Genomic DNA, 15,305 nt, shown 5'->3' with positions numbered 1-15,305 from the left:
TTTTAGTAATTTAAGGAACCTCCACACAGCATTCCATAGTGGTTGGGCCAGTTTGCATTCCCACCAGCAGTGTAGGAGAGTTCCTTTTTCTACACCTCTTTGTCAACATTTATTGTTGTCTTTTTTTTATTTTTAAATTTTTTTTAAAGATTTATTTATTTATACAAGCACTGGGTACAGTCAGAAGTGTGGGGTGGTGGTGAGAGAATTCACCACAGCCAGAGCGGGGAACAGAACAGGCAGACTGATGAAGTACACTGCTGAGGGGAGCAGCGGGCGTGGCAGGAGAGGTCTGTCATGCCATGTGGGATCCTTGCCGACAGCCGGGGATCAAACAGGTGCTGCAGAGGCTGCGGGCAGCTTCGAAGTCCAGTGGTCAACTGCTGTGCCACCAGGGGAGGCCTTGTTGTCTGTTTTTTTTTTAATATGTGCCATTCTCACTGCTGTAAGGTAATAGGTAGCTCATTGTGGTTTTGATTTGCATTTCCCTGATTACAAGTGATGTTTTAACATTTTTTCATATACCTGTTGACCATTTGCATTTCCTCTTTGGAAAAGTGTCTTTTTAGCTCTTCTGCCCATGTTTCCCTGGATTGTTTTTGTTGTGTCATGTGAGCTCTTTGTAGACCTTTGTGATCAGTCCCTTATTAGTTGTATTGTGTGCAAAAATTTTCTTCCAGTCAGTTGGGTATCTCTTTGTTTTGGGTATTGTCTCTTTTGCTGTATAGAAACTTTTGTAGGTTGATGTAATCCCAGCTCTTTATCTTTTCCTTCACTTTTGTTGCTTTGGGAGATGTGTCTTTAAAGATGTTACTGAGATGTATGTTATCTGGTGTTTTGCCTATATTTTCTTCTAAATATTTTATGATTTCAGGTCTTATGTTCAATTCTTTTATCCATTTTGAGGTTTTTTTTTTTGTGCGTGGTGAAGTCTGGCTTCATTCTTTTGCATGTAGCAGTCCAGTTTTCCTAACACAGTTTATAGAGCAAATTGTCTTTGTTCCATTGCATATTCTTTGCTCCTTTGTCAAAGATTAGTTGTCCATAAATATGTGGGTTTATTTCTGGGTTTTCTATCAATTCCATTGGTCTGTGTATCTGTTTTTGTTTCAGTTTAGTACAATGCTGTTTTAATTATTATGGCTTTGTTAGTATAGTTTGAAGTCTGGGCATGTGATACCTCTATTTTCCTTCTTTTTAGTCAGGGGAGCTTTGGCTCTTCAAGGTTTTTTGTGGTTCCATATGAATTTCATCAGTATTTGTTCTATTTCTTTGAAGGATGTCATTGAGATTTTTATCAGAATAACATTGAATCTGTAAATTGTTTTTGGTAGGATGCCCATTTTGATAATGTTAATTCTTCCAATCCATAAACAGAGGATGTCTTTAATTTCTTTGTGTCTTCTATTTCTTTTAACAATGTTTTATAATTTTCTATGTATAGGTCCTTCACCTCTTTTGTTAGGTTTATTCCTAAGTATTTGATTTTTTTATTTATAAAAGGGATGGTTTTCTTAATTTCTTCTTCAGATTTATTGTTTGCATATAGGAAGGCTACTCATTTTTGTGTGTTAATTTTGTATACTGCTACTTTACTAAACTGGTTGATTATTTTGTTTAGTTTTACTGTGGAGTTTTTACGATTCTCTGTGTATTATCATATCATCTGCAAATAGTGATTGTTTTGTTTCTTTCCCTTTTTGGGTTCTTTGTATGTATTTTTCTTTTTTAAAGATTTATTTATTTTTATACAAGAATTGGGGTACAGGCCAGAGATGTGGGGAGGTGAGAGGATTCACCAGAGACAGAGCCGGGAACCGAACAGGCAGATGGACCAAAGTACACTGCTGAGGGGCGCAGCGGGCGAGACAGGAGAGGTCTGTCCCGCCATGTGGGTTTCTCCCTGGCCAGCCGGGAATTGAACTCGTGCTGCATTGGCTGCGTATTGCTTCATAGGTTGTGTCTTAACCCCTGCACCACCAGCGAGGCCCTGTATGTATTTTTCTTATTTTATTGTTTTCAAAGTAGAGTTTGTGTAGGATAGGCACTAGTTCGTTTCCGAAATTTGGTAGAATTCATTTGTGAAGCCATCTGGTCCTGGGCTTTTGTTTTTGGGGAGGGTTTTGATTACTGTTTCAATTTCACGCTTGTAATTGGTCTGTTTAGGTATTCTATTTCTTCTTTAGCTAGCTTTGGATGATTGTATAATTTTAGGAATTTGTCCATCTCCTCTAGATTGTTGAAATTGTTGAACTTGTTTGCATATAACTGTTTTTAGTAATCTCTGATTATTCTTTAATTAATTAATCTCTGAGACTGTTGTAATTCTCTTTCATTTATGATACTATTTATTTGTGTTTTCTCCTGTTTTTTCTTTGTGAGCCTGGATAGAGGTCTATTTTAATTTTTTTCAAGGAACCAACTTTTGGTTTTGTTGATCTTTTGGATTGATTTTTAAAATTTTGATTTCATTTATTTCTGCTTTGAGTTTTATTATTCCCTTTATTTTTATTGGCTTTTGGGTTTTTTTGTTTTTCTTTTTCTAGTTCTTTGAGATGAGAGATTAGGTTGTTTCTTTGAGCTCTTATTTCTTGATGTGAGCCTGTATTGCTATATACTTTCTGCTTATTACTGCTTTACTGTGTCCCATGCATTCTGGAAAGTTGTGTCCTCATTGTCATTCATTTCAAGGTATTTTTTAATTTCTTCTTTGATCTCCTCTTAATCCAGTGATCTTCCAATAGTGTGGGTTCAATCTCCATGAAGTAGAAGGGTTCCTTGCTTCATTTTCATGATTTATTTCTAGTTTGATGCCTTTATGATCAGAGAGAGAGTTATGATTTTGATCATTATATATCTGTTGATGTTTGTCTTGTAACCCAATATGTGATCAATCCTGGAGAAGGATCTGTGTGCACATGAGAAAAATAAGTACTCATATTTTTTAAAAAAATTTTTTTACATCATTGTTCATTTTTAAACAATATTTGCTTCCCTCCACTCCCTCAGGTGTAGTCCCCATAGAGTTTCCTTCACCAATGCACTCGTGCACCATCACCTCAGTACTCTGTGCTCCTCCGTCCTTCCCTCCGATCCCTCTCCCGCCTCCTCCTCTGCAGGATGTCTCTGATTTATAATTGTCTGTTTTTGCTTTGTTGTGTTTTGTACTGTTATTATTTTTTTACACTGATCTCTTATTTGGTTCCCCATTATTCCTGTTATAAGTGAAACCATCCAATATTTTTCTTTTTCCTTCTGGCTTATTTCACTGAGCATAATTCCTTCTAGTTCCATCCACATTGCTACAAATGGCATGAGCTTATCTTTTTTGATTGCTGAGTAATATTACATTGTGTATATGTACCACATCTTCTTGATCCAGTCATCTATTTTTAGGCATTTGGGTTGTTTCCAGGTTTTACGTATTGTAAATAGTGCTGTAGTGAACATAGGTGGTCTTTTGAATCAGTGTTTTTGTGTCCTTTGGGTAGATCCCTAGGAGTGGAATTGCCAGGTCATATGGTAGCTCCATTTTTAGTAGATTGAGGAACCTCCAGACAGCTTTCCATAGAGGTTGGACTAGTATGCACTCCCACCAGCAATGTAGGCAGGTTCCTTATCCACTGCATCCTCCCCAACATTTGCTGTTGCTTGTTTTTTTGATATGTACCATTCTTACTGGTGTAAGTTGGTATCTCAATGTGGTTTTGATTTGCATTTCCCTGATGATAAGGGATGTTGAACATTTTTCATATACCTGTTGGCCATTGGCATTTCCTCTTTGGAGAAATGTGTTTTAAGTTCTTCTGCCCATTTCTTTCTTTTTTTTTTTTAAGATTTATTTTTTATTTATACAAGCACTGGGTACAGTCAGAAGCGCGGGAGGGTGAGAGAATTCACTAGAGCCAGAGCAGGGAGCAGAGCAGGCAGAAAAACCAAAGTACACTGCTGAGGGGAGCAGCGGGCTGCAGGAGAGGTCTGCATGCCATGTGGGACCCTCCTCCAGTGGCCGGGGAGCAGCCTGGGATCAAACCGGTGCTGCAGAGGCTGCGGGCAGCTTTGCAACCCAGCGCTCAACCACTGCACCACCGGTGAGGCCCTCTTCTGCCTATTTCTTGACTAGAAGTTTATTTTGTTTTTGTTGAGTCATGTGAGTTCTTTGTATATCTTTGTATATCTTTGTATTTCTTTGTATATCTGATCAGTCTCTTATCAGTTGACTGGAGTGCAAAGATTTTTTCCCAGTCAGTGGGGTGTCTCTCTGTTTTGGTTAATGTCTCTCTCTCTCTTTTTTTTTTAAGATTTTATTTTATTTATACAAGAGCCAGGGTACAGGCCAGATGTGTGGGAGGGTGAGAGGGTTCACCAGAGACAGAGTGGGGAACAGAACAGGCAGACCGACGAAATACACTACTGAGGGGAGCAGCGGGTGAGACAGGAGAGGTCTGCTCGCCATGTGGGTTGCTCCAAGACTGGGGGGATCGAACCAGCACTGCAGAGGCTATGGACAGCTTCACAGCGCTGCGCTCAACTGCCTGCACCACCAGGGAGGCCTGGTTAATGTCTCTTTTGCTGTACAGAAGCTTTTCAGTTTGATGTAATCCCAGGGCTTTATCTTTTCCTTGACTATCTTTGCTTTGGGTTATGAGTCTTTAAAGATTTTATTGCGATTTATGTCTTGTAGTGTTTTACCTATATTTTCTTCTATATATTTTATGGTATCAGGTCTTATGTCCAGTTCTCTTATCCATTTTGGTTGATTTTTGTGCACGATGAGAGGTAATGGTCTAGTTTCATGTTTTTGCATGTGGTGGTCCAGTTTTCCCAGCACCATTTATTAAACAAATGGTCCATGTTCGATTGCATGTTCTTTGCTCCTTTGTCAAAAATTAATTGTCCATATAAGTGTGGGCTCTCTATTCTCTCTGGGTTCCATTGGTCTGTGTGTCTGTTTTTGTTCCAAAACCAAACTGTTTTAATTATTACGACTTTATAGTACAGCTTGAAGTTTGCAAGTGTGATACCTCCTTTCTCCTTTGTTTTCTTTTTTTTTCTTTTTTTTTTTTTTTTTAAAGATTTATTTATTTATTTATACAAGCACTGGGTATAGTCAGAAGCGCAGGAGGGTGAGAGAATTCACCAGAGCCAGAGCGGGGAGCAGAGCAGGCAGAAGGACTGAAGTACACTGCTGAGGGGAGCAGCGGGCGGCAGGAGAGGTCTGCACGCCATGTGGGACCCTCCTCCAGTGGCCGGGGAGCAGCCGGGGATCGAACCGGCGCTGCAGAGGCTGCGGGCAGCTTCACAACCCAGCGCCCAACTGCTGTGCCACTGGGGAGGCCCATATTTGTACTATTTCTTTGAAGAACGTCATTGAGATTTTTATTGGAATAGCGTTGAATCTGTATATTGCTTTTAGTAGGATGGCCATTTTAATAATGTTAATTCTTCCAATCCATGAGCAGGGGATGTCTTTCAATTTCTTTGTGTCTTCTTCAATTTCTTTTAACAGTGTTTCATAATTTTCTTTGTATAGGTCTTTCACCTCTTTTGTTAGATTTATTCCCAAGCATTTAATTTTTTTTGTTTCAATTATAAAAGGGATGGTTTTCTTGATTTCTTTTTCTTCACATTGATTGTTTGTGTATAGTGAGGTTACTGCCTTTTGTGTGTTGATTTTGTATCCTGCTACTTTACTGAACTGGTTGATTATTTTGAGTAGTTTTTCTATGGAGCTTTTAGGGTTCTCTATGTATATTATCATATTGTCTGCAAATAGTGATAGTTTTACTTCTTTCCCTATTTGTATTCCTTGTATGTCTTTCTCTTGTCTTACTCTCCTGGCTAGGACCGCCAGTATTATATTGAAGAGGGTGGTGAGAGGACATCCTTGTCTTGTTCCTGATGTTAAAGGAAAGGGCTTCAGCTTTTCGCCATTGAGAATAATATTGGCAGTGGCTTTGTCGTATATGGCTTTTTTAAAAAAATATTTATTTATTTATACAAGCAGTGGGTACAGTCAGAAGTGCGGGAGGGTGAGAGAATTCACGAGAGCCAGAGCGGAGAACAGAACAGGCAGACTGACGAAGTACTGTGCTGAGGGGAGCAGCAGGCAGCAGGAGAGGTCTGCGCACCATGTGGGACTCTCGCCCGGGGGCCAGGATCAAACTGGCACTACAGAGGCTGCAGCAGCCTCACAGCCCAGCGCTCAACCGCTGCGCCACCGGGGAGGCCTGTCATATATGGCTTTTATCATGTTAAGGTGTGTTCCTTCTGTCCTGAGAATTTCAAGGGCCTTTGTCATAAGTGGATGTTGGACTTTGTCAAATGCTTTCTCAGCATTATTGATATGATCATGTGGTTTTTATTTTTCTTTTTGTTGATGTGTTGGATTATACTGATCGATTTTTATATTTGATCCATCCTTGTGCCCCTGGATGAATCCCATTTGACCGTGGTATGTTATCCCTTTGGTGCATTGTTGAATTCTGTTGGCAAGGATTTTGTTGAGGATTTTTGCATCAGTGTTAATTGGGGAGATTGGCCTGTAATTTTCTTTTTTTGTGCTGTCTTTGGTATTAGTGTTATGCTTGCTTCTTAGAACATATTTGGTAGTATTCCTTCTTTTTCAATTTTTTGAAAGAGTTTGTAGAATAGGCTCTAATACACTGCTGAATGTTTGGTAGAATTCATTTATGATGTGAAACCATTTGGATCTGGGCTTTTGTTTTTGGGGCGTGCTTTGATTACTGCCTCAATTTCACTGCTTGTAATTGGTCTGTTTAGTTGTTGTATTTCTTCTTTGTCCAGCTTTGGATGATTATATCATTCTAGGAATTTTTCTGTCTCTTTTATATTATTGAATTTGTTTGCATGTAAGTGTTCATAGTAATCTTTGATTATTCTTTTGATTTCTACTGAGTCTGTTGTGATTTCTCTTCTTTCATTTGTAATCCCATTTTTCCTTTGTGAGCCTGACTGGAGTTTGTCTATTTTGTTTATTTTTTCTAAGAACCAACTTTTGGTTTCATTGATCTTTTGGATTTTTTTTAAAAAATTTCCATTTCATTTATGTCTGCTTGCTTTTTATTATTTCCTGTCTTCTACTGGCTTTAGGATTTTTTTGTTGCTCTTTTTCTAGCTCTTTGAGATGTGAGATTAGGTTGTTTCTTTGAGTTCTTTTTTGTTTCTTGATGTGAGCCTGTATTACAATATATTTTCCTCTTATTACTGCTTTTGCTACATCCCGTACATTCTGGAAAGTGGTGTCCTCCTTGTTGTTCAACTCACAGTATTTTTCAATTTCTTCTTTGATCTCATTAGTCCAATGGTCTTCCAGTAGTGTGGATTTCAATCTCCACGAAGTGGGAGGGTTCCTTGTTTTCTTTTCATGATTTATTTCTAGTTTGATGCCTTTATGATTGGAGAAGATAGTTGGAATGATTTTGATCTTCATGTGTCTGTTGATGTTTGTCTTGTGGCCCTATATATGATCGATTTTGGAGTATGATCTGTGTGCACTTGAGAAAAATATGTACTCGGATTTTTTTGGGTGCAGTGCCCTGTAGATGTCTGTTAAGTCCATGAGTTCTATGCCTTTATTTAGGGCTCTAGTGTCTTTATTTATTTTTTGTCTCATTGATCTGTCCATTGGTGAGAGTGGAGTGTTGAAGTCTCCCAAATGGACAATAAAGAAAATGCATACAGTGCATTTTCTTTATTGTCCATTTTCAGAACTGATAAAAACTGTCAATATATTTTGGTGCTCCTTCATTTGGTGAGTAGTTGTTGATGAGTGTTGTATCTTCCTGATGTATTGTCCCCTTGATCATAATGTAGTGTCTGTCTATGTCTCTTTTTACTTTTTTTAACTTGAAGTCTGTTTCATCTATGTATGGCTTTTCCTGCCTCTTTTTTGGTCCATTTGCTTGTAGGATTGTTTTCCAACCTTTTACTTTCAGTCTATGTTTATCTTTTGTGGTTAAGTGTGTTTCCTGGAGACAGCAGAAGGTTGGATTATCTTTTAAAGATATATTTATTCTATTTATGCATACAAGAACTGGGGTACAGGCCAGATGTGTGGGAGGGTGGGAAGATTCACCAGAGACAGAATGGGGAACAGAATAGCCAGATTGACCGCAATACACTGCTGAGGGGAGCAGTGGGTGAGACAGGAGATGTCTGCTGCGCCACGTGGGTATCACCCCATCTGGCTGGGATTGAATCTGCACTGCAGAGGCTGTGCACAGCATCACAGCGCTGCGTTCAACCGCCTGCACCACCAGGGAGGCCCTGGATTTTGTTTTTTAATCCAGCTTGCTACTCTGTGTCTTTTTATTGATGAATGTAATCCATTTACATTTAGAGTTAATACTGATATGTTGGCATCTGTATTTGCCATTTGTTTGTCTTTTTGTGATTTTATTCCTCGCTTTATTCCGTTCTTCTTGATCATTCCTCTGTTGGTTTTGGCTTTAGGATTTCTTATAGAAGTTTTTGGATGGGGGTTTAGTTGTAATGAATTTCTGGAGTTTCTGTTTGTCTGAGAAGGTCCATATTTTTTCTTCAGAGGAAGCAGAGCTTTGCAGGGTAAAGTATTCTTGGTTGGCATTTGCTATCTTGAAGTTTGTTGGATATGTTACTCTAGTCTCTTCTTGCCTGTAGTGTTTCTTTGGAGAAGTCTGAAGTTAGCCTGATTGGTTTTCCCGTATAAGTTATCTGTTTCCTCCCCCTTGCCAGTTAATTTTTTTTCTTGTCTTGGACTCTTGCAAGCTTTCTATTATGTGTCTTGCTGTAGTTTTCTTTTCTTTGTGGTTTTTGGGTGTTCTTCTCACTTCTTATATGTCTATATTAGTCTCCTTTTTCATGCTTGGAAAGTTTTCTTCAATTATCTCCTTGAATAGTTTCTCAGTTCCTGTGTCTCTCTCCTCACCTTCTGGAATACCTATCACTCTTACATTTCCTCTCTTCATGGAGTCTGATAATTGTCTAGGAATGTCTCCAAACTTCATCCTTTGCACTTCTCTTTCCTTTTCTCTTTTGGCTCTTTTTATTTCTGTATCTTCAAGAGTACTGATCCGTTCTTCAATTTCATTGATTCTGTTTTTATTGCTTTTCCTCTAGTAATCTTTTAATCTCCTGCATTTGTTTTCTTTCCTTTCTTGAGGTCTCAATTTCATCCTTCAGTTCAGTGATTATTTGTCTCAAATTATTTTTTTTCCTTTTCGTTTTCTTTCTGCTTTTTTTTATTATGATTATCATTAATTCTCTAGTTGACAGGCAGAGATGTTTTTCCATGTCATTGTTGAGCTCTGGTGACTGTTTTTCTTTTTGTGGTGTGTCCTTCTCTTGTGGGCTTGCTTGGTTATTTGTATTTTTCCTTCTCCCTGCTGTTTGCTTTCTAATTAGTTCTATGTGTTGGGACATTGTGCCACTGGTGTTGGTGGCCATCTCTTTGCGGTGCTCCTTCAGTGGTGTCAGAAACTTTTTACCAGACTGAGTCCTGCACTGTTTGCCAAATCCTCACCAGGGTGTTGATGCTGTGTTGCTAGGCAATGTTCCTACAGTTCCCTCCCTCTATTTACTCAGTTCCAGCAGGGAGTCAGCTAGTTGTTGATTTTGTTCTGGTCACTAAGTGGCACCAGAGACCAGTACTTGCTGACCTGCACTTTTTCCCAGTGGTTCTCTGAGAAACTGAGGGAGGGAGAGGAGCACCTCAACACAGGGACTCTTGTTCAAGCTGGGTGCTGTCTCTGCCCGTGTTCACCTGGTGCTGTATGGATCCCACACCCTGAATTCTGCACTCAATGTCTCAGTTTGAGGGCTGTCAGATCCAAAATGCTGGCTGTCACCCTGTGTCGTTATGGCGTGTCCCACGCCCTGAATCTTGCGCCTGGCTCTCAGTTCCAGAATGGGGTCTTGCTCCACGCCTTGTTTCCCTTCTTACCCCCGTTTGCGTTGCCCACCCTCTCTAGGAGCCTGAAGGTGGTTTTGGGATCCCTGGCTTACAACTGTCAGGATGTTGGTGATTTTGTTCTTGTCACTAGGTGGTACCAGAGATCCTTCCTAGTATCCTTCCAGAACTGCGTTTTTCCCTGTGGGTCTCTGGGGAATAGAGTGGGGGTGGCATAGAGCACCTCAGCAGTGTGGGGGAGCTGTGTTTGCCCTGTACGCCGCCATCATAGGGATCCCAGGCTCCTAATTTCAAGGCCCCCTTCTCAGTCTGAAGCCCTCAGATCCAGGACATGGTTAGTAGCACAGTCAGTGTCCACAGAAATGGCGCCTTTTGCACCCAGCTCCCATGCCCAGGCACCTGGCTTTTGATTAGCTAGTGAGGGTCATTCACCTCAGTGAGGGTTCCTGTGCCTCTCCCCATGAACCTAGGTCACAAGCGCGGGCACGGAGGCATCGCGATCCGCATATGCTTTCGCGGGTGCTGGCTTTTCTGGTGCAAGCTTACCGGCTGGCCTTGGGCTATTTGCAGGTCTCTCCAAGGAGTCCTTATCTTCCTCTAATGGCACCCAGAGCTTGTCTCTCACCTCTGTGATGAATCCCGCACTGCTCTCCACAGTTCCTGTTTGCGGGATGCAGTGCCTGCAGTAGTTCCTTTCCACTCACCCTCCAGCTTGATCTGTAGTTTGTTCTTGTTCTTGTTGTTGTTTTTCTTTTTTCCCCCCTTTCCGTTGGTCAGAGTGTGCTGGCTTTGTGGGTAGGGGAGGATAGCAGGATTCTGAGCTTTCCTCCCTTTCGGTCCTCTTTTATGGTGACTTTCCTCTTCGGGCAGTTTGACAGAGTCTCCTGTTTATCTTCCATGTCCCGGTTCTCGGCTCGCAGGGACCTGCCCCTTTTCCTTCCTATACCTTTTTTTTTTTAATGGGAGTACTTGCTCGCACCATTTCCCCACCGCCATATTTTTTTTTTTAACTTTCAAAAATATTTTATTTACATGTTTTTTACATCATTGTTCATTTATATATTTTTTAGTTGGTAAGTTCAGCTTATTATTATTTTATTTAAATATTTTATTTTATATAATTCTTAACATCTTTTTTCATCTTTGCACAGTGTATGCATTTTCATTTTGGTTATATTCTCCATACAATTGCACCACCCCATTATTTTGACTCTAGTTCTTCCTTTCCCTGTCCCTCCCTACCCCCCCAATGTGTCTCTGGTTTATAGTTGCTTGTTGATTTTGATTTTTGCTTTGTATTGATTAGTCTTTTTCCTGGTCTCTTATTTAGGCTTTCTAAATTCCTGCTATGAGTGAGACCATGCCATTTTTTTTTTTTATTGTTGTTGACTTATTCCTTTTTTTTTTTAAAAGATTAATTTATTTATACAAGCACTGGGTACAGTCAGAAGTGTGGGGTGGTGGTGAGAGAATTCACCAGAGCCAGAGCGGGGAGCAGAACAGGCAGACTGATGACGTACACTGCTGAGGGGAGCAGCGGGCATGGCAGAAGGGGTCTGTGTGCCATGTGGGACCCTCGCTGGCAGCCAGGGATTGGACCTGCACTGCAGAGGCTGCGGGCAGCTTCACAGCCCAGCGCTCAACTGCTGCGCCACCAGGGGATGCCCCCCACCACCATATTGATCTGTACTCAGATTTTTTTGGGTGCAGTGTCCTATAGATGTCTGTTAAGCTAATAAGATCTAGGTCCTTATTTAGAGCTCTGGTGTCCTTGTTCATTTTTTGTCTCGTTGATCTGTCCATTGATGAGAGTGGTGTCATCTCAGTAGTTTTTAAAAAGACTTTGTAAGGACTGTTATTATTGTCCTTTGGGGTGATGAATCTGAATTACAGAGACTTTAAGTACCGGTAATTACTATCATCAATTTTGATGTAACTATTTTGAGTATTTGCTGTGGTCACATGTGAAAAAAAAAAAAGCTTCTAAAAGGTATACAGTGAGTAATCTCTCACATCTTCCTCTAGCCAGCCATTTACCATTAATTGAAACAACTAATAGGATTTAGTTGTAAATTTAAAGCAATGGCACATTACATTATTAGAACTAGAACCTGTTCCCAAGTTTTTTAATGGCTTTAGTCATTTTTAAAAATCTTCATCCTCCAAGATGTTAAGTTGTAGGTAACTACTATACAGTAGTGCTGATATGGAAACATTGTGTATAACTACTATAAATAGATTATGAATGATAGACCAGATTCTAAATCAAATAATTCAGATAATTTAATTTAATGGCATTATTGAAGATCTGTTACATGAATTAGGAAGTTCTCTTTTGGGTATGAGAATATTGTGACATTTAAAATAAATGTTTTACTTTTAGTTGTTGTTTCCAGTGATGAAGAAGGACCAGTAGAACAAAAACGTTCAGAAATTCTTAAATTACAACCTGAGCAAGACCATGCCATCATTAATGAAGATAAAAATTCCCTTGAATCAACGTTGTCAGGACTACCTTTGATTACATGTGAATCTATACAGGTAATTTATTTCTGCTTTCTCACAGACTAGCCATGAAATATGCACTGTTAGCTAGTGACTTATTTCTTATTTCCTCAAGCTGAATATGGTAATAAAATTATAATTTTTGTAATTTTCTTAGTTTGAATTTTGAGACAACTTTCATATTAGTTTGAGAGAAATGCTAATTGTCTTTATTGTGAAGTGAAAGGATTCTATCTTTTTTTTCTCCCAGTCATTTATATTTATATTTTTTTCAGTCTAGACATTCTATGACTTGAATATTTTTTCTTATTGTCCTAACTGGATATATTACTATTTTATCAAGACATTTTTAGAACTGAACAGTTTCCAAAGTTTGTCTGTCAGGTCTTGTAGTACTATGGCTACTTGAAATTGTTTCTTTTTTTCACATGCTGTTAATGCAGCATGATATGGAGGAAAGAACATGGGTTTTGGAGGTATACAGACTTAACTCCAATCCTACTTTGGCCATTTGGGCAAGTCACTTAACATTTTTAAGCCTGAGTTTTCTCATATGTTAAAAATAATAACTCCTACCTCACAAGGTTATTTTGAATAATAATTAAATAATTGAAAATATTTATAATAGTGTCACAAATATATCTTAATCTCTTTTTCTTACAGAAAATAAAGGGAAGTTTCTATCAGTTTAATGTCAGCCAGTCATGCTTTTTGACATAGTACTCTGAAGAGTGTAGCTATAAAGTCAAGTCCAACTCATTTATGGCCAGTATTCATTCATATTATCAGCCTTTGATTATCCTATTTTTAAGAAATGATTATTAGTGATCACCAGGTCAGAGTTATAGTTACAGAGTTCAGTTTGTTTTGAATAATGTGAGAGACTGTTGTTCTATAGTGTAGTATAGTGAAGAATTTAGTCAGTTCTATGAGAACAGTTTGATGGTCTAATTATTGCCTCATAGGTATTTCTATTGCATTTGGAACTCCATACAAAAACCTACTCAGCAATTGTGTTCTGAAATTTTGTTAAAATATAACCATTCTGTCCAGATTGTACCAGTAGCCTACTTGATGAATTAGTGTATTTGTAGTTAAAACAGTGTCTGTTTAAATTTCTAAATGAGTGTAGTTTCCATATAAGATGACAATGCCGTACAGTATGAAATGATTATAGTACAAGAAAATAGCAATTGTGAAAGTAAAGATTTTTAAAGAGAAGAAAATAGTATCTGTTGTAGAACTAATAGTTTATGATCACAATGAAGCACAAATACCATGGAGATCTACTGTGACCTATAAGGCAAAAATAGCATAACATCTTCATATTCTCCCTTGTTTCCAGTTTAAAATAAACTTATGAGAAACATGAATTGTTGATTTTTAGGAGGCAGTTAGCCTTTACAAAATGTGAGACCCAATGAGAAATTCTTTTGATTCCATTTTTTCATTTTATCACTTAACAAAACAGTTATTTGGCTAATTAGATTAGAGCCTCCTTTAGTTGATTTGACGCCCCAATTTTACGTAGAGAACAAGAAGAATAGTATAGTAGGCAATAGTATAGTAGTATAGTATAGTAGGCAATAAAAGGTGAACATGACAAATTCTGTTAAGCAGGTAAATGATATTTTGAGCTGGGTTGAAAATAATGAATACCATATATGTCTGAGATGAAGATTAATCACATTTTCTGGAGGTAGGAAGAGAATGAGTACACATACATAATTGTATGAGTGGTCATTTGTGATGTTAGTGTTAAGAGGAATATTCTGCGAAGGCTCAGAAATGTGGAGCTGTAAAAGTCATCTGAAAGCAATATGAAATTCAAGGATATTGTGGAAAACAGCTGCTGCTGATACTGCGGAGGTATTTAATATAAATTAAAAGCCACGTTGTACAATTGTTTGAGTAGAAGTGGTATAACTTTTGAGGTTGTAGACAACTTTTTGACTAGTCAAGATAGAGCATATACATACTGAGTGTAGAGCAAAGTGTATAGATTTGATGTAACAGTTCTTAGACATTCATGGACCTTTTGTTGGTCACTAAAAGTACAGTAGTTTCAGCATTACCTTGGTTTTGGAAGCAATTTTATGTAGTTGAAATAACACTTGATCTGGAGACAGAAAATTGAATTTGTCTTAGTTTTGCTTTTTACTAACTGTATGACCTTGGGTAAATCATGTAACTAATCCAAATGTCTGTTAACTCTTTGAAAAAGGAAAAAAGTAAAACACCGCCCTTGTGAGGCAGTTGTGGAAATTAAAAGAGAGTTATTTAAAAGTAATTATACCCCCACTTTTGTTACTTTCTGCTGTGGACTCTGAGCTGCTGTAGTTAGTGAAGTATCTCAAGATAGCTATGAGAAAACTTGCTCTAAAAGCCATTTACTGGGTAGCTTTTGGGGATATCATCCCCTGAAACTGAAAGCCATTTCCGACTCCCTGAAATCTTAGAATGAGACCCTCATCTCTGGGTTGGCTACTCTCCCTGAAAATCTACTTGCTATCAGCTGGACTTCCTACAAGCCAATGTAGTGAAGGTTGACTTAGTAGATGAGTTTGAGAAAAAGTTTAATGTTCTAAAGGTTCCTGTGCGAGAGGATAAATATACTGCCCAAGTAGACGCTGAAGATAAAGAAGATACGAGAAAATGTGCAAGTTTTTGAACCTCTCAAAGGTCAGGATTTGGGAGTACCAGAAAGTTGGAGAAGATTAAAGACACAATTGCATTTGATCAGATGACCATTGAGGACTTAAACGAAGTCTTCGTAGAAACCAAATTAGATCAGAAGAAGTATCCCTACTGGCCACACAAGCACATTGAGAATTTTTAAACTTGAGTCCAGAAGAAAGCTCCGGTTCTCCTAATTCTGAATATTAAAAAT

General features: G+C 38.6%; 1 protein-coding gene and 1 pseudogene across 2 annotated transcripts in view; both read left to right on the top strand.

Annotated features, from left to right (window-relative positions):
• Nucleotides 1–15,305, top strand: part of SENP7 (SUMO specific peptidase 7) — a gene marked incomplete at both ends in the record, with an annotated part of 137,074 nt that overhangs the window by 85,439 nt on the left and 36,330 nt on the right. Inside the window, one exon of the mRNA XM_084232254.1 lies at nt 12,294–12,451. Coding sequence (XP_084088380.1) covers nt 12,294–12,451 — 158 coding nt within the window. The remainder of the gene's footprint in view (nt 1–12,293; nt 12,452–15,305) is intronic.
• Nucleotides 14,015–15,254, top strand: LOC311169852 (ATP synthase subunit d, mitochondrial-like; annotated as a pseudogene). The gene is made up of 2 exons: nt 14,015–14,035; nt 14,756–15,254. The product of its transcript is annotated as an ATP synthase subunit d, mitochondrial-like (transcript).

Source organism: Talpa europaea, assembly GCF_964194135.1.
Source record: "Talpa europaea genome assembly, chromosome: 4".
NCBI lineage: Eukaryota > Metazoa > Chordata > Mammalia > Eulipotyphla > Talpidae > Talpa > Talpa europaea.
This window is presented reverse-complemented; position numbering and strand designations above follow the sequence as displayed.